The sequence below is a fragment of the Gallus gallus genome, chromosome 5 (genome assembly GCF_016699485.2).
Source record: "Gallus gallus isolate bGalGal1 chromosome 5, bGalGal1.mat.broiler.GRCg7b, whole genome shotgun sequence".
Classification (NCBI taxonomy): domain Eukaryota; kingdom Metazoa; phylum Chordata; class Aves; order Galliformes; family Phasianidae; genus Gallus; species Gallus gallus.
This window is the reverse complement of record NC_052536.1, coordinates 47362759-47385129: the sequence shown is the minus strand read 5'-3', so window position 1 is coordinate 47385129 and position 22371 is coordinate 47362759. Positions and strand designations below refer to the sequence as shown.

Below are 22371 nucleotides of genomic sequence, written 5' to 3'. Positions count from 1 at the left end.
GCCTTCCCAGAACGGCGGGGCCCGGCCCCGTGTGTACCAACACCGCGCGTGTCCGTGCGTGGGGCTGCGGGGCCGCCGCTCTCGCCGCTCTCGTTTGGCTTCGTGAGAGCCAAAGCCGAGCGGAGACGGCGGAGAACTCAACGGCTGAAGTGCTGTTGGGGTGCCGGCCGCGTGCTGATACGACAGCGGCGGGGGCCGAGCGGGTGCACTGCGCGGCTGGGAGAGCCCGTGGCCGGGGCCGGGGGGGCCGGGGGCGGTGGGAGCTGAGCGCGGGCAGATTTGCCGGAGGAGGACAGAGCCTCGCCGGTTAGCCAAATCTTACTCAAAGCTGATTAAGGGCACCGAGCTGAGTTCTGCTCCACTAAGGCTCTCCAGCGATTTCATACCAAAACATTCACTTAGCACAGAAACTGAACGACGCGCTGCAGAGCGCTCTACGAGCGCGTGTTGGGCACTTCGGGTCTCCGCCGCATCCGCCTTCAGCCCCCGGCCCTCCCAGCTCCTCTCGCCCTGTCCAGAGCCGGTGCTGAAAGCTCTTTGCACGTTTGGTCGGGAGAGAGAACTAACAACAATCTGAGGAGCAGGTAGAGCGGATTAGAGGGGAAAAAGTTGGTTCCCAGAATCTCCCAAGTGTGAGCGCACGCAGCTGCGGGCATTTACCTGCGTGGGAAATGGGGAAAGTGCCCGAGGTGCGCTCCTCGGGAGCCCAGCGTCTCCCGATTCGTGGCGGAGAGTGAATTCCTCCCAGAGAAACCCTCGCCGCCGGGATGTAAGGAAAAGGGGTGGGAAAGGAGGGTCGGAGCGCGTGTGCGTGTGCGGCTCGGGAATGTGTGCGCGCGTGTCCCGCTGCCATCACGCTTCGCTTTAGGGAAAGAGGAGGAAAAAAAAAAATTCTCTCCCCAACCCACACAGATAGTGGTGGTGGTGGTGGTGTAAAACTGTCGGAAGAAACGCAGGGGGACGAGGAGCTGCCGCGGCGTCCGCGGGGACGGGCGGCCCGAGCCCCTCCGCGGGGAGCGCACCGCGGCGCCGGGGGCGATGGGTACCGACGCGGCCCCACCGCAGCCCCCGCCCGCGCCTCCCCCGGCCCCGAGCGGCCCCCGGCAGCCGCCCCCGGCACAGCCGCCCCCGCCGCGGCGCGGGGAAGTTTGGCCCCGCGTGAGGATGCGGCTTTGTGTGTCCCCCCCTCAAATGCTCTTTGCTTCGCTCCCAGCGCTCCGCGTACCCGAGAAAGCGGCAGCAGCGCACAAAGCCCGGAGCTGCTCCCGATCCGTGCATGTGCTTTAGTTTGTGTCTGTGTGTGTGTGTGTATGTGTGTGTGTGTGTGAGTGAGTGCGGTGTGTGCGAGTGGCGTTTCTTGTTCTCTTGCAGGGTACAATGTTAAAAAGCCACCGCTAGTCGCCCCCAGTGCTCCTACTCTCTGGGTCTTTTTGTCTCTAGTGCAGATTAAACGTCACGTCCGCACTTGAACTTGAATTTTATCCCATTGTACAGAGGCAGCCCCAGCCATAGAGAGACAGAGCGCTCCCAGAGAACCAGGACTCCGCCATCTTCACATTGCAATATATAATAGTAATAGCCAGCACCAGCCCAGCTGCACTGGGGGCTTCCTTCCTTCCAGTCCCAGCGCCAGGCGAGGGGGGAAGAGTGCAAAGTGGTGCAGGAGCACGGGCAATCCTAAAGCACCAGGGCAGAGCAGTGCCACTTGAACTGGGAAAGAGGAGACACAGTTTTGGCTGCCCCTTTTCAAACAAATTCTCTCTAGATATCTACCCAGCAAGGGTCAATCTCTGAGAAACAGTTTTTGGTGTTTTTTTTTTTTTTTTTTTTTTTGGCAATTTTTTGACTGTGTGGGCAAATCCCAATTTCAGTACTTTTTTTTTAAAAAATTCTTTTTTATTCCTGATTTTTTTTTTTTTGCTTTTTAATTTTTTTTTTAATTTTTATTTTTTAACCCTCCTGGTGGAAAAGCGCACTTGCCATTTTGCCAAGCACTCTGGAAAGAGGGGAAAGAGAAAAGTGTACTGGCGGTGCACATCCTCCCAAGTTCAAGAAGAGGTTTGGAAGTCCGAGTGGCAGTGGAGAAGCAGTGGAGAAAAGACAGAGTGTGAAAGAGAAAAAAAAAGAGCGAGAGAGCTTTTCCCGATGATGATGATGATGATTTTTAATTGAAAGGAGATCCCATCCGGTGCACCACAGCAGCAGCAAAAGGTGTTTGTTTGTTTTTTTTTTTTTTTTTAATTTTCTTTTTATTTTTTTTAATTTTTTTTTTTTGAAAGAAGAAGAACTCGATCAAGAAGAAGAAGAAGAAAAGACGCAAAAAAAGCAGAGGAGGAGGACCGGCCCCCAACGCAGCCCCCAGACCAGTGCAGCTCTCCAGGCGATGCCAGTGTAAATGCCAGGGCAATGTCCCGTCGCAAGCAGGGAAACCCGCAGCACTTGTCACAAAGAGAGATTATCACACGTAAGTTTCGACTTGGAACCGGATCGAGCCGAAATCGAGGAGCGAAATTAGGGAAGGGGAGGAAGCGGTTTGGGGGGGGGGTGGGGGGGGGGGTCTCCAGGAGGAACCAAAGCTTCGAAATGACTTCAGAGAGAGGGAGAGGAGAATGGAATTAAAGAGGGGAGGGGGGGGTGTGTGGCTAGGGGGGATGGGCTGGGGGTGGAGGGGGGGAGAAGCCCGAAGTTTGCCGTGCGTTTGCAGCGGTGCGGAGGTGAGGCGGGCGGGCGGCAGCGCGGAGAGGCGCGGGGAAGGCGCTGCCGGTGGGGAGAGCGCGGGGAGCGGCGGCGGCGGCGGGGGCGCGGGGCCGGGCCGGGCCGGGCCGGGTCGGGCTGAGCCGGGTCGGGATGAGCCGGGCCGCCCCTCGGGGGCTCCGCAGCTCGTCTCCCGGCCCCGCTCCTCTCCGCCCGCTCCGGGGAAAAGTTGGCCGAGCGCCTTGCATCGGCGTGACAGCCGGCCCGGGGGGAGGACCAAGGTGGGCAGCAGGGACCGGGCTGGGGAAGCGGAGCGGCCGGGGCAACTTGTTCTGGAAGGCGGCGGGCCGGTCGGGGAAGCGGCGCGGGGCAGGTAGATGGGCAGGCGGCAGCGCTGCCCGCCCCAGGTGTACCGCCGGCGGGGAGAACTCTGCTCCGAACGCGGGGGGAGGAACGTTGGGCTCGGCCGGGGCTGCGGAGGGGCCGGCGAGAGAGGGGATGCCCCGAGGTGCTGGGGGGCAGCAGGGCACGGAATGCGGCCGAGCAGCGGTTCAGGGCCGGGGAAGGAGCGGAGGGTGCACTTTCCCGAAGCTCCCATTGTGAAATGAAAACACACACCGCCCCCCTCCCCCCTCAAATAATAATAATAATAATAATAAAAAGCTAAAAAGCGAGGAGAGGGAAGGAGCTCACCCCCCCCCCCCCAACCCCCCACCCCAGCATCCCCCCCTCCTTTCCGTTCCCAGCCTGGCAGCCTCTCATGTGCGCGAGAGGGGTGAGCGGGCGCCCGCAGGCAGCGCCGGGCCACGTCCCCGCCGGCCGCCCCGAACCCCACGGGGTTTGCGCCACGGGTGGAGGGGTCGGCAGGATCCCCAGTGCTCTCCGCTGCACCGGACACGGGGATACAAAGCGTGCGGGAGTGGGGGCGGGGGGGGGGGGGGAGGGGGGGTGGCTTCTACGTTTCTCTCCCAAAGCATCGGACCCGCTTGAGGGGGGGTGGGGGGGGGGGTCAGAAAAAGCCGCGCACGCCGTGGGGAGGCTGAAGGGAGGGGGGTGGCCGGTTTGAGTCTCCGCACCCCGCCGGGAAGGCCGGACCCCCCCCCCCCTTACCACCCCCCCCTTCCCCCCCCCACGAGGTGTCCGCAAGTTGCAGTGCTGCGGGGGGCGGCGGCGCGCACGGAGGCAGCCCGGGGCTGAGCCTGAGCCGCGGCGGATCCGAATATTTATGTTCAGATTTTAAAGAATTTAAATAAATAAAATATTCCCCCGGCTTCTCTCCCCTCCCCTGAAAGCCAAGAATAGGAGCCATCTGCCAGGAGCATTTGGTGCTTGCGAGCTCCTCTCTTTCTTTGTTACCGGTGATAAATTTCTGTTTGTAAGATTTCCCCGTGAAACGATAGATAGATGTGTATATGGTTTTTCCAGCTCCCGTGAGATCTTTTCTCTTTTCGTAGGGGATGGTTTGGAAAGGTTGTTTGGGGTCCCGAAATTTCAATTTCTTTCGCTCTTTCTGTGTTTCCTTTTTTTTTTTTTTTTTTATTAACCCATTCCTCCCCCACCTCCCCCCCCAGCCCATCAGCTGGTGGAACACAAATGAAGATGCATCTGGGTATCAGCTCTCTTTCGAGGGGGGGAAGCGGGGGGGGGGAGGGGGGGGAGGAATTGTTTTTAATTCATTGTTATTTTGGAGCGAGATTTGCATCACCATAAAAGGTGGATTCCCCCCCACTCCTTCATTTATCACATTTTTGTTATTAACCATCCGGTTTGGAAAATGTATTTCCCTTTCCCTTGGTGGTTCATCCCCACCCCCTCCACCACCTTTATTTTTTATTTTAAATTGAAGAAAGAGCATCATCAACCCAAACGCCACAGATCGCCCCGTGCCATTTCTTCCACTTTCCCATCTCAGTTGTGAGGAGATGTGGGGTGTAGGGGAGGGGAGGGGGGGGGGAGTGCGGAAAATTGGGTTTGTTGCGCACGTCTGAATTTGTTTAAAGGGGTGAAACATTTCTTTTCTCGCTGCTGTTACTGCTTGGGGGGGGGGGGGGGGGGGGTGCTGGTGTTGGAGAACAGAGCCAGGTAGGTTTGTTCTTCCAATTTGATCTCCTTTTCCGATCGCTTTACTTGAAAGTAAATAATGAGGCAGGAGAGCATTGAGAGGTGCCGAGGAGCCGCGTGTACAATGGGTTTAGCGGGGAGGCTGGGGAGGAATGGAGAGCAGAGCGGTACGCAGCTTCCCTCCCTCCCTTCTGTGTTTATCTCTCTCTCCATCCTAAGGAAGCTGGCGGAGAAATCATGCTGCATACTGAGCAGTGGCAGAAAAAAAAAGGGAAGGTATCCAGGGGAGGAGGGAGTGGGAGCCAGGGGGGCTGTGCTGGGTTGGTGCTGGGGGGAGCGGAGGCATTGCAGTGCACCGAGCTCCAGCTGTGGGCTGCAGGAGGGAGATCGTACCCTGCTCTGGTAGAGGTGCAGTTTGCAGCCAGGAGACCGAGCTCGGAGAAGGGTGCTGGGAAAGTAGTGGGCAGCAGGAAAGCGAAACACTTGCAGCAGAGCAAACTCAACCCCAAGCCAAGCCCCTAAAGCCGGGATGGATTGAGAACTGCTTTCTGAAATCTCGCATTTATGTCATGTTTAGCTTGGGCTTCTGTTTCCCTCCCCCCCCCCCCGCTCTCTGGTTTTGGCATCTGTCAGGAGAGTTGCATTTCAGGATGGATTGGAGGTTTGTGCCAGGCAAGGAAAGGGAGATGGGGAGAGAGATGAGAGAAAAGGAGAGAAGGGTTTTCTGACACCGCTGAGCTGGGGTTGATTGGGTTTCATGCTCATGGTGTTCAGAGAAATGTTTAGACCCCGAGTGTAAGGCAAACAAACAAACACAAAAAGCAGAGAGGCTGCAGTGGAGCTGTGCCCCAGAGTTGCACTGTCTCATTAGCACCTTGGTCCTCGAGACTGCAAAGCAAAGCGGCCTGTTCATCCTGGCCAGGCTCACCCAGGCAGCCCCGCAGTGCATGCATGTGCTGCACAAAAAGGAGGAATACATGAAGAGCACAGAGCAGCTCCAGAACACGGTGATGGTGAACAGAGCAAACTTGGTGGCTGAGCTCACTTAGATGGGTGGACAAAGCAAGAGAGGCAATGAGGTAGAGAAGAGGAGAGGAAACGGAGCTGTAGAGCTGCTGTGTGCAAAGAAGCGTTAGTTTGGTTTGATTCTAACTGCTGATTTTCCAGCTTCGGATCTGATTTCTTTCTTTCTTTTTCTTTTTTCCTTTTGAACTTGAGAAATCCGCCTTCGAACCAGCTCTACATTTGGGTTTGAAGGAAATGCAAAAGGCGAGAGCATGTGCAGAGCTTGCTGAGGGCAGGTTTGCAGGAGGCGGCAAAGCGAGAACCTTTCTGCAGAGCAGCAGCCAAGGTTGGGAGGGAGAGGCACAGTGAGATGGTACGGCTGCAGGTGCAGGGCCAGTTCCCAAGAAGGCTCTTCGCTGCCTGGTCAACAGGTTCCCAAGGAAAAGTAATAATTTCCTGTATCGTTTTACATTAAAAAATAACAATAAAAAGCACTCAGATTTTATTTTATTATTATTATTATTTTTTTTTTTTGCATGTCAAAGTTTTGCAAATTGCTTCAAGTGGCTTCTCTTAAATTGTGTTTAGATTCAGTGTCGTGAGCGTGCTTTATGTCACGGAAAAAAAAGCACACCAGTGCAACCAACACTCGTGCAAAGAGAATGCAAGCTGTGACCAAAGGGTTAGAGAGGAAATCGTTTTGGTGATGGCTGCCTTGGTCATGATACCCGCACAGTGTGCACAGAACGTGTCTTAGAAAGACGTTACATGTGTCGCCTCTAAATAGGGCAGGAAAGAAAGGGGCCGTGTGCAGTTGATTTCCAGGTTGCTTTTCATTTGGATCTGTTTGTATCTGACGTGAGATTAGAAAAGATAGCGGCGTACGTTCGTAGTTTCTGAGCTTATAAAATATTTTGTTAAAAGTGCTGTGCAGTGACTCGATGGTGAATCTGGGCTGCTTCGTCCTTTTGGTTGATGTGCTCAGTGGCTGAGATGGATGTTCAGCGGGTGAGAAATCATTTTGCATTTGTTTGCCGCTCGGCAGATGAAGAGCATATTTAGTCAGGCTGCTTGAAATATTGAGAACCAAAAGTCTTAAAGGTTTTACAACCCGGTTGCCCTTAATGGGAGCGGCCGGAGCCCCGGCCTTGTGCAAAACGTCTGTTTCTTCGCAGAACAAAGGGTTGTCTGGTGGCAGATTTGACAATAATTATGACTTAGAGGAGTGCGCGCTGGTAGAAGTCATACAAATTATCGCCATCGGTTCCCGACTCCAGTTGCCACCTCCTCGGCTAGCGAACCTTGCTCGCTTACAAAAACCCTTCGCACACAGCGTTGCTTCCTCTTCCCCGTTTCCTACCTCCATCGCTTCGCGCTCCGCGCTGTTTGTTGATAGAAAACACTTTCCAAAATAAACTTTGCTGGCTGGCAGCCGTGCCGCCGGGCTGCCCCGCGCCAGTGGCGGCTGCTGACGACTAGGGGGAGCTCGGAGCCCGTCGATGCGCGCTGGGCGCCGGGATGCGCCGCGCCGGGAGCGGCGGCCGCCGCGCGGTGTTCGCAGCCTCAACTTGGAGGATCGATTTTCACGCGCAGATCTCCCCGGCGCTCGGCGAGAGGGGCTGCGAGGCTGGCGCAGCTATTTTTAGCCAGATCGCGGCTAATCGACTCGGGCGGACGGGAGTTTTTTTTTAATTAAAATTAGTTTTAAACAATGCTTTTTTTTTTTTTTTTTCTTCCTTTCTTTTTTTTTTTTCTTCCCCCCTTCTTTTTCTTGTGGATGGGAGGTGTTTTAATTCTCAGTTTGTTGCTGTCGGATAGAGATCGGGGTAATGCTACCTGTACACCAGCCAGGCTCTGTGCAGGAGGGGAAGCCCACGTTTGTTTTTCCAGTGGGCACAAACGCAGCGAGCACAGGAGCTGGAGCTACGCTGAGTTGGGTGTTGAGCACATCTACAAAAGCCACACGTACCCCTGCCCAGAGGCTCTGCTGATGTGTAGCTCAGGCCCTTATAGCAAAAAATCTGCAGCTCCCGCAAGTGAAAATAAATGAAACGAAATGAAAAGAAGCGTTTCTTTCCTAAAGAGATAAGCACAAAGCCACATACGCTGTGTAGAAGTTGCAGCTCTTCCAAGCTCTTCTCTGCCTGCCTGACTGCCCACCACGGATGGACTTTAGCGGGACATTCCTTGCTCCAACGTGTAATTTCATGGCGTGCACATGAGAAGCTTCGATCACTTGGATGTCAGAGTAGAGTGCTCACTTTGCCCAAGATGAGAAATTAATCAGATGGTGATATAGTTAGCATAGTAACAGCAGATTCTTATTTTTAGTACTCGGTATAGGGATGAAGATTATCCCAAGACAGGAAGACGCGCTTTATTCTAACCTGAGACAGAAGTAAATTAGGTCAGACGAAAGATCAGGGCTGTCATCAACTGTACAAAAACCCTTCACTCTTGGGTAGTGAGGGCCAGCAATTTATCTGATGATTTCTCTACTTCATTTAATGTTTGAATTGAGCCTGTTGGAAGCCCACGGCCCATCTGACATAACGTTGACACAGAGAGAAAGGCACCCAGCGATAGGAAACCTTCCCTTCTCCCCTCCCAAAGCCCTCAAACTTTGCTGATTGCAGTTTTACTTCCATTCCACAACTGCTAACTTTTACGAAGAGGAACAAGAATCTCCCTTTCCTCCACCTCGGTGCCTCTGCCCCCCGGCACACGCACATGTACGTGCACGCTGTCTTTCCTCCCATCTTTCTTCTGCCTCCCTCCCATCCCACTCTCTGTGCTGGAGCCCAGCAGCAGCCTCCCAGCACCAAGATGGCTCCTGCTTCCCTGCCCCAGCATTTCCTCCTGGGGCAATGACTTCTCCAGGGCCGCAATGCAGATGTCGGCAGCCCTTGGTCCTGTCTTGGTAGTAGCCTCAAGAGAAGCATGTGGAAAAGCAAACGGTGGCTGGGCTCCCTGCCTGCCTGAAAGTTACTGATGCCATAAAAGCACTTGGTGAAGTATCAGCGTTGGCTGCAGATAGATTTATATATGTGTGCCTTTTTAATGAGGGAGGGAAAAGCCATCAATAACGGCACGCATTGATAAACGCGTGATTCATTCAGCTGCTCCTACTACAGCACCTTCCTCTTTGGTGTTTATTTACTTTCTTAGATTGTAGCTGGGCAGGCTGCACACCGTTCCCCTGCACCCACGGCTGCAAGCCTCAATCCAGCCGTGTGCTCAGCCCCGAACATCAGCTCAATCTGCTCCCTGCTCTCCCTCCCCAGAACTGATGCCTGCTCCTTGCTGTAGACCTTTGCTGGAGCTTTAAATAGCAGCTTTTTCTTCTTCTTCTTCTTTTTTTCTTTCCTTCTGAAGGAATATATAAAAAATGCCTAAAGCAGGCTGCTCGAAAACAAATTAAAGGAGAGGGACACACTTCACGCGTTGCAGGCACGCGCCAGTAGAAGGGGGTTAGAAGAATATCATCATTTTACTGGCAAAAGTGACACTAGATCGGGGATTTGATTAATGGCGCAGCATTCACAGGGACTTAGTTCTCTGTTTTTGACATATGCAAGTCTTTTGTGTAGTTGCCTCAGTGCAAGAAATTCCATTTTTTTTTTCCTGGAGCAGTTGATAATTTGTATGTGTGTGCTGGATATGCCCAAGGTACTTTCCAAAGACTAAGCAGCAGACAGCGCAGGGTAGAAAAGGAATCCAAAGTTAAGGGGAAAAAAAAAAAAAAACACTGGTTTACTTAACTTTTTTATGACCCCTTTTACTAAGCCACTGGAATAAGCCATAAATTCGCTGAATGTTATAATGAATATGCTTCAACGAGAGCAAAAAAAGAAAAGGCTTAAGGAAATTGTATATGAGCAACAGTGTTCCATAGACAGCTGAGAAACAGGCTCTTTTGAGGCTGATATTTCTAAAAAAGAACAGAGTGGTCGTGTGCTTAATACGCGTTCAGAACTAATTACGGAATTTTGATCACGCCTTTTAAACCTTTCGGTAAGAACCCGCGCTTCACATATCCCTTTCTAAGGCAGCTCAAAGCCCGCACCAAAACATCGCTCCTTCTGCCTTTGTGGCACCGAGCGCTCCTTTCTCTCCTTGGTTGTCGTTGAGTTTTAAATAAAACAAATCTATTCACTGGGGAACAAAGCGTGCTTTTAGATCCCATCATCACATCCCATTTTATCTGCGACGATTTACAGCTTCTGCAGTCTATAGAAGTCCCTCTGCGTTTTACGCTCTCAAAAGCAGTAAATATTTTTTGGTGAACGTATAGTTTACTTAGGAGGAGACACGCCACTCCCTTCTTCAACACCGCGTGGAGCTCCTGGTGGAATGCCATCTGACAAACGCTGAGATCCGTGCAGATCCTTGAATGTTCGTGGCTTTTGTTCCCTTTTGGTTCCGCGGGGTTACCGTACCGTTTCCCTCCTCATTTTTCCCAAACCCCGTGCCTTGCTCGGCTCCTTACTGCCGGGCTCGCTCCGTCCCAGGTGCGCGCGGCGGCCCAAACCGCTCTCCGAGTGACTCGGGACACTTCTGCAAAGCCGAACGACCCGCGGGAGCCCGTGCGGTGGTTGACGGGGGCCCCCCCATCCCCTGGCCCCGCACGGCCCCGCACCGCGGGGAGCTCCGCTGTTTTGGGGGCTGAGGCTTCGGCCCCGCAGGTGCCCCCCGGGCGTCTCCCGCTGCTCCGCGCTGCTCTCCGGCGCGCGGCTCCGCACGGCGCGGCTCTGCACGGCGGTGCCTCCCAGCTCCTCCAGCCGCCTTTGTGCACTTGGCATGCGGCTGAGAGTCTCTTGAAAAGTAGCAGGGAGCTGCCGACCCGTTTGTTTGGGGCTTCCCCACCAGGTCGCCTCTTTCGGCCAATTCAGCCTCACGCTTGTTGTTGTTATTTTTGTTTTTCATTTATTGGAATAGTTGTTTTTCTGTCCTTGGAAAAATGAAGAAGCGGTGGCAGCTAAGCTGCACCTGGTACTGCTTACTGTGATGCTGGTGCAAGGTGCAGTTGTGGACTCAACCCTGCACCCTGCGGCTGTGAGGGGGCCTGGAGTGGGTTATTGATAAACTTGGGTGGTGAGGGGCTGCATTGCCTGCTATACGGTGTTAGTCATTGTGCAGTGAGGATCCTGACACCGAGCTCTGCGATAACCCAGCTTGGGAACGCGTGATCCGAGCTATTTCCACTAAGCCTGTTGATGTTACAGTAAATGTGACATGTGGGTGTTGATGGAAGGGACATCGTTTTCAGGCCCGCTTTGGGCAACACCCTGACGAGCGAGTCGCTTATTTGTGCTCTCTCCTGCTTCTCTTCGAAGCCAGCGATAGTTGTATGTGGGCTCCTGGCCCCAAGGCAGCCCCAGCTCATCCCGAGGGGGCACCCTGACTCGCAGATGGGGCACTAACAGTGCTTCTCCAACCCCCCTGGTATAGGTTTGTGACCCCACTGCAGAAATGGAAGGTAGCGAGCGAGTTCAACACTCAGTGCCCAGCACCAAAGCATCCCTCTTCCCCCTTCCCCTGCATCGCTTTGATACCAGGGGAGGGAAAAAAAAAGAAAGAGGATAGGAGCCCACTTTCTGACTCCTTTGCACCTTCCACTCTGCAGTGCAATAAAAACACAAGAAAATAAATCACCGGTAGCTGGACCCAGCCTCATGCAAAGCCTGTGAACAAGCATCTACAGGATTGTCCTCTGAGGCCGTTGAGATGATTTTGAGTAGCAGTCTTTTTCACTGCTAATGGGCATGGTTTTGAGACATTTGACAGGCAGAAAGTAGTTAGCATGTGCATTTGCTTTAATGTTGGGCATAAGAGTATTGTTTGCATGGGGCGCGTATGCTGTAATGATGTCACCACGCTGCAAGAGGAGTGCTGGTGGTTTTGCGACAGTGCCTTTGTGGAATTAAGAAAATTGTCCGCTGCATTTTGGCATTGTAGGCTTTGAGATGCTGCTCAGAATCCAGGCAGTAAGCGTAATGCTTTTCGAAGTAAAGCGAATGATTTAGATTGTCCTGTTGCATTAATTTCATGAAGCCACCGAACGACAGCAGTGTCTCTGATGGCCCCGTAGATCACCCGTCCCTATCATCGTGCTCCCCTGGGAGGTGATGCAGGGCCTTTTGGAGGAGCCTCTGGGCACAGGGATAATGCCGGGCACACCTTAACACACCTGGAAGAACCTGGGCACAAGTCCTGCCTGGAAATAACTCATTTGCATTTTTTTCCCCTTTTCCCACGTAAGGGAGATGAGATGTTTTCCATTCTCCTTTTTTTTGTGTGGCTTGACATCTCCTTCTTAAAAAAATAAATAAATGAAATAAAATACTCCCAAGGAAACACCCTCCTCCCCCCAAACCCAGCTACCAACAAACAGAAATAAAACCACAGAGTTAAATTCAAATAATGTGAAGCGACTCATCTGAAACCCACAGACACAAGTGGAGTCAGAACTTTAGACTGAGACTGGCCTAAATTGCCCCATTGCTATTAAAGGACTCCTTAACCAGCAGAAGATCTCCGCTGCTGTATTAACCAGGCGTGACCTGGTGCGTTATGGGCTGGACTTCCAGGCTTTTTTCTCTTTTCCTTTGTGGGTTTTAAATCTCTCCTGTAATGTTACTTGAATGTAGGTTTTTAATGGCTTAATTGAGTTGTCAATAGGAAGCCTTTCTTTCTTTCTTTTTTTTTTTTATTCTGAGTAAAAAAAAAAAAATATGCAAATTGACATGGATAAAATGCATTTGAAGATCTATTCAGTATTTTGTTTTTCATTCTTTTATGTCTGTTTTCCATGTTCTGAATGAGGGATTGTAATATAGCTCCTGCATTGTTGGGTTTACGGCCAGTCTCCTGCTTGACGATTTGTTAAGCTAAAATCAGACACAGAGTTGAGGCAAATAAAATGTTGGTAGTTTGAAACCCAATTACTACGGATCACGAGGGCTCCGCTCACCGAGCAACGAAAAGCTGAATTTCGGTAAATGCGACGACTGCCAAAATATGAAGGAATACCAGATGTTATTTTAAAAAAGTGCCATTGCAGAGTCCTTGGAAAGAGAGAGTGAGAGAGTGTAAGTGAATAGGCATATGTGGATTTAACTAATATTCAAATGAACTGCGGAGCTGAAAGGAAAGAATTCTCAACAGTTTAGCTGCTAAAACCTCCTTCATGTTTGCAGAGCCGCGTGGTCAGGACCCTTATCAAATGCAGCAGTTTCGCTACGTTTTCTGAAGAGCACAATTTAAATCACAGGGAAAAAAAAAAATCCTCACATCAAAAAGATAATAAAGTTGAGACCTGTGCCGTTCTTTTTATTTGTTATATATATGCCAAAATTCAGCCTTTGTAATTTGAGAGACCGACTTTAATCTGAAAGCTTTACAGGAACGTTCTGTGAAACTCGTAACAAACATTTCCCCCCTCTGCCACCTTTTTTCTTACGACCTTTGGTTCGGTTCCTGTTTTCCTGTTGTCTTTTCCAGCTCTTTGTCCCATCTCCCATCTGTGTATGTGCGTGTATGTCTCTCTCTGTGGGTTTTTTTTTAATATTTTGACACTCTGCTCCCCCTTAATAGGAATTCTTCCTAGAAATAGCGTGCACGTTTCTAAAGGACCCTTTTCACAGTCCTTTTCTTTTGGCTCTAAAATGAAGTATATGTAATTGGTAATTAAAGGTGCAAGCTCTCTTCAATATAAACAATATTGCTCAATGTTAGATCATTAAAGAGAACCGCAGCACTAAATAATTACCTTTTGCATTGTGACACACTTTTCACAGCCATTCGCCCTCTTCCCGGCAGTCCTTGTTCGGCACAGGGTTATGGTTACATTTTCACTGAGGCAAGGAGGCACCTTTTCATAACATAAATTGATGAATTAATTACGTAGCGTTGTCTTCAAACTCCCTTTAAACTTAGATTAAGGGGAAAAGAGTAATTATGGGTTTTTAGAATGGTGCATTTGGTAACCTTGGGGTGAGTTGGGAAGCCAAAGCCTTCTTGTGCTCATCGTTGGCTCCACGGGATGGGGTGTGCTTGAGTCCTTTGCTGGGATCTCAGTCCTTCTGTTCCCTCAGTTCTCTCTGTTTTGCTGCTCTGATGCAACTTGTAGTACAGCTGGTAGATACACTAATCAATTATTTATTCTGGAAGGGGAAAACAGGGATGATTCTTTTTCTAACCTGTCCTCTTTGAGGCTCAACCATTTCTGTTGTCAGGTAATTCATTTCACCTTCTACCTCTTGTCCCTTTTCTATGGTCCTTGTTTTTTTTTTTTTTGTTGTTGTTGTTTTGTTTTTTGTTTTCCCAATTTGCTGAAGAATGAGACAAAACTCCTTTTGTCTTTGGCCAGGAGGAGAATCCAGATCTGGATTATGACATCTGCTTATCTCAGTCTCACTTCTCTGAGCTATTTGTGTAACTTCCTTTCCCCAGGAAATTCATAAGCAAACCACTCAGGCCAATAAAGAACATTTCTCCTACTATTCCTTTAATCCTGATTCGATTAGTGGTCTCACTCGCTGATTTACATACTGTTAGCTCCTCTGTTTTGTTCTGCCCAAATCCTATAGTCCTCATAGAGGCAAAACAGCCTTAGGCAAAAGTCAGTGGAAATTCTGCCCAAGTAAAGACCAAGGTTTGTATGATTTGGCAGTTACGCAGCAGAACAAGAGAAAATAAAACAAAAAACAAGTTTTGCCCCAGAAATGGATTGTGATCTATAATTATTTTATGATGTAAGGATTATCTTCAAAATACCCATTAAAATATGCTGCATTTTATTAATGGTGAAATGAGAAATTGCTTATTTCCTAGAAACGGATTCAGGTCACTCAGAAACACTTTCAGAGTCTTTTGAGGGGAATGGCATGAAGTCCACAAGGTCCATGGTCAAGATTTCTATAAAAGCATTTATCGAGCTAAATAGCAACTTTGCAGGTATTTGGCACTGGGAAAACGAGCGGAAGATTTTGGGCTCAGCCAATATTCCAATATGTTACTCTCTTTCCCACTGTACACACTTCTGAAACATCTTCACTTCTCATGAGAATACATCTTGCTTGCCTTCCAGCAAATACTTTTCTGTCCCATCGTGCCAATGGGCAGTCATTTCACATTGCTGATGTCTGTGATGGGGCAAGGTGGTGGTACTGATGTCATGTCCCTGACCCTGGTTGCCCAGGGTTTCCCTCCCTGCTTTCTCCCCACACTGAAATGAAAGGAGAGGCTCGGGTGTGTAAGACTTGCTGGATAGGGTCTTGGCCAGATGGCTGGGAGATGCAGTGGGAATGAGAAGGTGGGTTAAAAAGAGAGGAACTGTTTCAGAAAGTGACTCAGGGCTCGAACGTTTGCAAAACGGCTCTTTGCTGATCTCCTTGCAGTGCTGGCAGCAGTGGGAAGGAGCTGTCAGGAAAGCTATGCCAGGTCAGCCTTTCCATTTTGTTTCAGGCAGGCTTGGTTGCAAAATATATTGAAATCATTCTGGGAGAGTGGAAAAGCTGAAAAATGAAAGAAAGATCTAATCAGTCTTGGCTTCTTTTGGGTGTGGGGAGGGGGGGCTGGGCCTCTTGCGATGCATCCATCAGAGTCTGTGAACACTCAAAGCAATCTCTTTCTCTTCTTCCCTTGCCCTTTTCCTCCCTCTTTCTCCTTGTCCATATAAAGCAGAGGCTGACCATGTGGAACCGGCACTCGCCGACGAGGATGAGAGCCTGGCAATAGCAGAGCCGGGTGGCATCAGCATCGCTGCAGGTGGGACAGACCCCGACTTGTTAACCTGTGGACAGTGTCAGATGAACTTCCCGCTGGGAGACATCTTGGTTTTTATAGAGCACAAGAGAAAACAGTGCAATGGCACTGGTGGTGTCTGCTATGAAAAGAGCATGGATAAGAGCAGCCCTCCCCCCTCCTCACGCGCCGAGCTCAGGAAAGTGTCAGAGCCAGTGGAAATCGGGATCCAAGTCACACCCGATGAAGAAGACCGTCTTCTCACGCCTACAAAAGGAATTTGCCCCAAGCAGGAGAACATTGCAGGTACAGCATGTTTTACACTCAATCAACTGCCTAGGTAATCTTTTAACAAAAGCCCTCTAGAAAGTGCCATGGAATGGAGGCTTCAGTCACAGGTCTTTGTAGGATCCATCAGCCTGGAGGTCCCTCATGGCTCTGGGGTGCTCAGAGGAGCCGTCTGCCCCGCACGTGGTCCACTATACATCTCTGCACAGCGTCAGCTCTCTGACACCAGGGGCTCTTGATCCCCTTGGAGAGAACCAAGGGGAGGTTTGCACACACAGGGTAAAGGAGAATGTTGGGGGTGGAGGAGCCATTTCAGGAGTGTCCTTAAGCAGGTAGCAGCGGTGTGGAGAGGGGGACTTCGGTGAGATGCTCAGTTCAGTCCAGTTCAAATGTGCTTCATAACACGCAGACCCACTGGGAAGGGTGAGATCCTGACCACTGAAGTCAATGGAAAAATCCTCTTCCCGCTGGCGCCAGTGGAAAGAGGACTTGGCTGTGAGGGCTGAGCAGGGCTTCATCAAGCCCTTGCTCATTCCTTCTGCTGGGGTGGAATTCAGCTTTCTGATCTGAGTTAGTGACTGTGCTGCTTGTCTTGGGCCTCTGAAGTGGCCGGAGTTGGGTAGGGGACACCTCTATTCACACGCACGTCCCAAAATGGGATTTTTGAAGGAAACTAGCACAAGCTGACCCAGATGAGCAGATTGCAGGCATTTCCTTTTCCTAACCCCCTCAGCCGTGGTGCTCAGATAGGATTTAGCAGTTGACATTTTCTCAGCAGACCCCCCTGGCTTGATGGTGGACAGGCAGCAATGGCATCCACCTGGGCGAGCTGCTGGGAAACGAATGGCTGCTGCAGAGTGCAGCAGAGTGATGCGGGGCAGCTTCCGGAGCACAGGGTGTTTCTTCTCTTTGCAGCACAGCACACGCTGCTTGCCACAGTGAAAGGAAGGGCTGTGCTCCCTGCTAGAGAGTGTTTTTTTTTTTTGTGTTACACAGCAGGAGCTCCCCTCAAATCGGCCTTTATGTTCAAATTGACTGCATCCCGTGCAGAAGACCAATGGCAAATCGTCATTGCTGCCATTATCCCAGTTTCTCTAGGAAGTGTCCTACAGGATTAGATCTGACAGTCCAGAAACCTGACTGTAGTAGAGATGCTCCCACGAGGGGATTCCCAGAAGAGTAGTACTAAGCTCCTATCTTTACAATCAAAGCTTCAGGTTTCCCTCTTTTAGCACTGGAGGTGTGTGAGTCCCTCCCCAGCACCTCTGAATGGTTTGGTCATTGTATAAATGGAGATGTAGGCTTTGAACTGCTGCAGTCCTCAGACCTCCAGGTGATCTGCCTGATAGAAAGGGGCATATCCCACCCATTGACTACCTCGTCTTCCAGGAATCTTTAAGGGTGCAGGCATCACCTCAATACAGGGCAGCTGGTAGCTCTGGGGGGGAGCAATAGCAGAGGCAGACTCTGCTGTAGCACTGAAAGCATCCCTACCGTAAGTCCTGACCTCATTCTTACCCTATCCTTTAGAAGCTGTAAATGCATTTCCTGGCAGAGATGAATCCCTCGTGGTGTAACAGCTTTCCGAGGGCTAGATTTCCTTCACAATTGATGGGAGAAGAAGTATTCAGGAGCTGCTTCTCCTTCTGCCTGCTGAAGGCCTCCTGAGTGGTGCTGAGCACTCCCAATAGCTGCAAGCTGATTGTGCTCATCTGCTTGCAGTGAGTACTCAGTGCTTAGTAAGGTTGGTCCAGGAAAACTGTACTCCAGATCTCATCTTTTATATCAATCTGTGCCCAAGTTCAGTCTGAAACAAAGTACTTTAGTGGGTATGTAGAGCTCAGAGGGTGCTGTCCCCTCCCAGCTCCTGGGGGTCAGCATCAACGCAAGCAGAACTGTTGCCATGCAGAAAATCTGCAGGGGGAGAGGGGTGAAGGTTACGTTCACATGTGGAAAAGTCAAAAAAAAAAAAAATTAAAAGCCAATCTGGAGCACCTAATCTCTTTCAGACTAAACTGAATATCAAATGAAAATACGTAGGAAAGATTTTGAATTGAGAAAAATAAAAGGGTTTATCATTTGATTGGCATTTTCTCAGCAGTGCATGGAGATAGGGACATCCACTAAATAGTGCAGTAACAATGCTTTCTCAATTAGGAGCCCAGCTCTGAGATAAAAGGTGCAGTGTCCTTCCATATTTTTTTTAATAGCAACGGATAGTTTTCAATAGTAGGATAAAAGCCTCACATTACAGCCATGGAGGGTAGCCATGAAAAACCCACAGAAGTCATTCACTGGAAAGGCTTTAGTGGGATATACCAAACCCCTTATTTATATTTCAATAGAAAGGCTTTCTGCATTAGCCAAGAAAATCAGAATCTGCATTTAACATTAAAGGTATTTCCCAGTGAGCGGCTGTAGAGCATTGTTGTTAGATTTGTTAAAAAAAGAGACTAAATACGATTTCATAAAAGGGAAACTTAATCTCTAAGGCAGCTTTCTCCCACCTCGCCACCCCCTCCCTTTATTTTTTTATTTTTTTGGTAATAATGCAACAGCCTACAGTATTTTTACTTTATATGTGACGAAAGATATTCTTAGCCTTTCTGTACTGCGACAGGAAGAATGAATTTCTTTATTCCACCAAGAAATATGTAAAATAATCCCTTAGAAGTATGGGGAGATATGTTTGTTCAAAGCATTTAAAATGTTATTTTAATCAAAGGCACAAAACACTCTACATGCTGTGTCAGCTAAAGGAGACCATTACATTTTAACAGCAAATCATGCTCTTTTCCCCCCTCCTAGACAAGCCCCCCCCCTTTGAAAATAACTTTTTTTTTATTATTATTAAATAAAAAGGCGAAAAAGATTAAAGAATGAAAAAAAAACTTCAGTGGCTCAAATGTATAAAGTAATTTAATATGGTGGAAGCATTAATTATTTTAGCTTAATTGAATTCTGAGGACTGCAGTAGTTGCATTTTTGTAGACAAGCTCTGTTTATTATTTCTTTGTGTAGATTAACAGTAAAGGAAACATAGATAACTTTCAGTTATTTATTGTAAAATAAATGTGTCAATTCATGTGTAAAGCAAGCTGTTCAAAGATAATTGAGTCTTTATATTTGAAGAGGGAAACCAGAAATCACCCTCTCGCCTCTCCGACTCCCTGAAATATGCTGCCACCGCTGCTGCCCTCAAATAGGTTTCAGCTCCTCTCCTTGATCTCGTGTTATTTTTGTAGACCTTCTTATTTGGTTGAAATGATTTGTGCGGCCTTCTGCTGTGTGACTAAGCTGCAAAACATTACAGCTTCCCAGAGCTGAGCGCAGCCAGGGTACATCAAGCGCTGAGCGTGGCTCTGCCCCTCACACCTTTCTTCCCTCTGGGCACAAAGGTGCTGGGATGCAGCACCTCACCAATTATTAGTCCTGTTGCGGGGTGCTCCTTAGTTGTGAGGTCTTCACTTCCCTTTTTCTTTTTGCTTTTCTTTCTGTATTTCTCGGTAACTCCACTTGCTCTGGTCACTGAATCCCTCCCGACCACATAACAGACCTTTTGGCGCTTACAGGGAGACAGGTAGAGCTCAGGAATCTGCAAGACTTTGCATGCATGCAATGCAAATCTCGAACCGACATTTCTAGATTTCAGTAGAGATAATGGCAACTTTATCTCTGCAATCAGCTCTTAAAAGACCTTCTGATAATGAACTCTGTAATCTTTCCCGGACTGGTAACTTGCAAATCCAAGCTTTTCAAGGGGCTTTCATGTAGTTATCCCCGTCCATGAGGTATGTGCTAACATGTTAGCTGCTGCTGTGAGGAAGTGCCTTGCTCAGGAGCAGGTTGTCCTATAAAGGGTTTTTTCAAATCGGCTGACCTGTTTGAAAATCAGCTCTGCCTCTCATACGGAGGATGTGATAACATCGAGCAGATGTATCAGATTGTTGAGCAGAAAAACAAAGCAAGGCCGGTGAGTTAGCTAGGAGTTATCAGCCACCGCTTCTTTCACTTCACCAGTAGCAGGTATTCTGAAAAAGTTTGATCACCGCTGTGTTTTATACCTCTTCCTAGCTTTCATATTTATGAGATTTTGGGCATGACTAGATGAGCAGTTCTTGCTGAAGAGGGACCTGGAAATGTGGCTACTGCTGTCTTGTGACTGATGGTATCCCACTTTTCTGTGCTCTGGGCAGTGTACCCTCACAGACACATGACAACACCAGCAGCAGAGGTTCGTTAAGACAATGTTGTTAATTTCTGCAAAGACAGTGCAAGGAAAGAGAAGGGAGTTGATTTGAATTCCTCATTCATCCTGTCCCAGCCGCCAACGCTGGGCTCCATACATTATGTACTTGAACTAGATGTGCATCATGAAAAAAAGACTCCCTGTCAGAAGCAGGATTTAACTGCAACCCCTGCTCCATGAATGTTCATTTCAGGCTTTTGAATGGTAAAACTGCCAGTGAGAGAAACTAAATAACTCGCATGTGCTGGAAGCCAGAGATAAACACCGCTGCAGGTTGCCATGAAATAGGCTATTTGATATATTTAGAATTGTTATTTTTCTCCAAATTAAGATTAGTTAAATCCATGTGTGTTGTGTGAGTGATTGTTAACTCAATGGCATGGATTATCCTTTTTTCAAATCATGACAGCTAATTATTATTGCTGTCTACTCTGAGACATTCACTTACAATGTACCATTATGGACCCGTGCACCCATATTAGCCATAGGACTCAGGCAGCCATCGTGATGCCTTCACACATGAGGGGAGGAAACCACAAACTGAAAGAAACCCACGGCTGACAGCAGCAATGCTGGGCAGGTTGGAAAGAGTCTCCTGGACACTGGAGGGCATGGGGCCATCCTTAGTGCCCTGCTCCCCTTCCCAGGGCCTCTGTGGCACTGGGTTCTGCTTCCAGCCCCTCTCCAGTCCTATGGGTCTGGCAGGAGTGCCCTGTCAAAGCCAGGCTAGGAAAAGCGCCATGCAGGGAAGAAGAGGCTTTCAGAAATGTGTGGTAACAGAGCCTGAGAAACCTGGGCTGCAGCTGAAATCCCCTTCATGAGGCTTTTCCAGGCTTGTTCCTTCCCTCGCGCCTGCCAGGCATTCCCTTGTGGCAGAGGAGTTACCTGGCCTCCTCCTCCTACTCCTCTGTGGCTCTGTCAGGTGTTTAGCAACGTGTTTTGCTAATTGGTGCCTCTGAGCAGCATGAGGGATGCTGTGGGATAGGGGGTGCGTGAAGGCGTCAGGCACAACGGGGCTGGCAGCGGGTTAATGAACAAACCTCCTGCCCCCTGAGGCCTCGGCTGAGTTTCTGCCTTGGGTGGCAGGGAGAAAAACAAGGCAGCTGATCTCACCCATAGCCCTGCTTGCACCAGAGGCAGCGCGGGGGCCATGCTGGGGGAGCCTGGGTCTCCTCTGGGGCCCCCTGCCCAGGTGTGGGCCTGGTGTCTCTGGCCACCCTCCCCTTGAGTGGCTTCCAGGGGTGCATTTCAAGCATGACGAGGGGCCGCTGAAATGTTGACAGCTTGAAGCTCTCAGGCTGCCGGTGGGGCCAGGCAGGGCACAGCATGGGGCCTCCCCGTAGTGCCAGAGCTGAGGCAGGAGATGGCTGGGGGGCTTTGCAGGCCACAGCCTGTATGTGGGACTGTGGTGGGAGTCGAGCCTCTCAGGAGGGATGTGGTCCCTGTGGGGGATCCCTGGGGAGCACTCAGCACCCCTCTGTGGTGTTTCCCCTGACTGCGATGGGTTGGTGGGCTAGGAGGAAGGAAGGGGAAAGGGAAATATGCCTGAAGGGGGCCCAGCAGCCAGCATGGGGATGTGCTGGTGCTGAAGGTCACACATGTGTCCCCATAAAGGCTCTGTCTCACAGGCAGTCCTGCACGGAGAGCTGCTGCCCTATCGCAGCCTCTCTGAATCATGGATATGGCAGCTTGGCGCTGCCCAGTGTGTCCCGTGCAGGCACCAGTGAGCACCACGCTAATCTGGGGAATAGCTGAAGGTGAGAAACCTGCTTCTTACGAAACTTATTTCCCCTTGCTTGAACTTCACCGCGCCCATGTGGCACCGCTCCAACGCTGTCTTCTCATCCTCTCCGCTGTGGTTGCCCAGGGCCCATTGGCCGCCCTCCCTGACGTTTGTCACCGTGGTGCCACCAGTTGCGTCCTGCCCGGGGTCCAGACTCACCATGCACCGGGTCTGGCAGAGGCTTTCCCAGCATCTGTGATAGCCAAGTGTGAAATTAATCACACCGAGTTTTAAAAATAGGCTAAAAAAAAAAAAAAAAAAAAAGGCATTGAGGAATATTGTGCCCTCAGTCCTCCCTGCCAGTTTTTGTTTTGTTTTGTTCTTCTCGTCATCCTGTTTTTCAGAGTTATTTTCTGCCTCCTGCACGTGGTTAGCAGAGCTCCCATGGGCAGGGAGGGCGAGTAATGGTGCAGGAGTGGAGCAGCTGCCCATAGAGTCCCACTGGCCCTGTGCTGCCTTGGTTCCCCCTGGTTAACTCCCCTGCAAGCAGTCGTGCGCTACCAGATCGGTTGAGTCGTGTGGGCAGGGACCTGCCCCCAGCACA

At 50.1% G+C, this 22371-nt stretch overlaps 1 protein-coding gene across 7 annotated transcripts in view; it reads left to right on the top strand.

The window, feature by feature from the left end:
- Window positions 1-1504: 1504 nt before the first annotated feature.
- BCL11B (BAF chromatin remodeling complex subunit BCL11B) overlaps window positions 1505-22371 on the top strand; it is a 95405-nt gene continuing 74538 nt past the window's right edge. For 2 of the 7 annotated variants that reach the window (XM_040702046.2, XM_040702043.2), the window contains exons 1-3: window positions 1505-2211; window positions 2280-2464; window positions 15448-15813. In XM_040702046.2, coding sequence (XP_040557980.1) covers window positions 2407-2464; window positions 15448-15813 — 424 coding nt within the window. In that variant the 5' untranslated portion in view covers window positions 1505-2211; window positions 2280-2406. Of the gene's footprint in view, window positions 2465-2682; window positions 3068-15444; window positions 15814-22371 lie in introns of those variants that run through there. The other 5 variants (XM_040702044.2, XM_040702041.2, XM_046942127.1 and 2 more) reach the window with 4 other exon arrangements.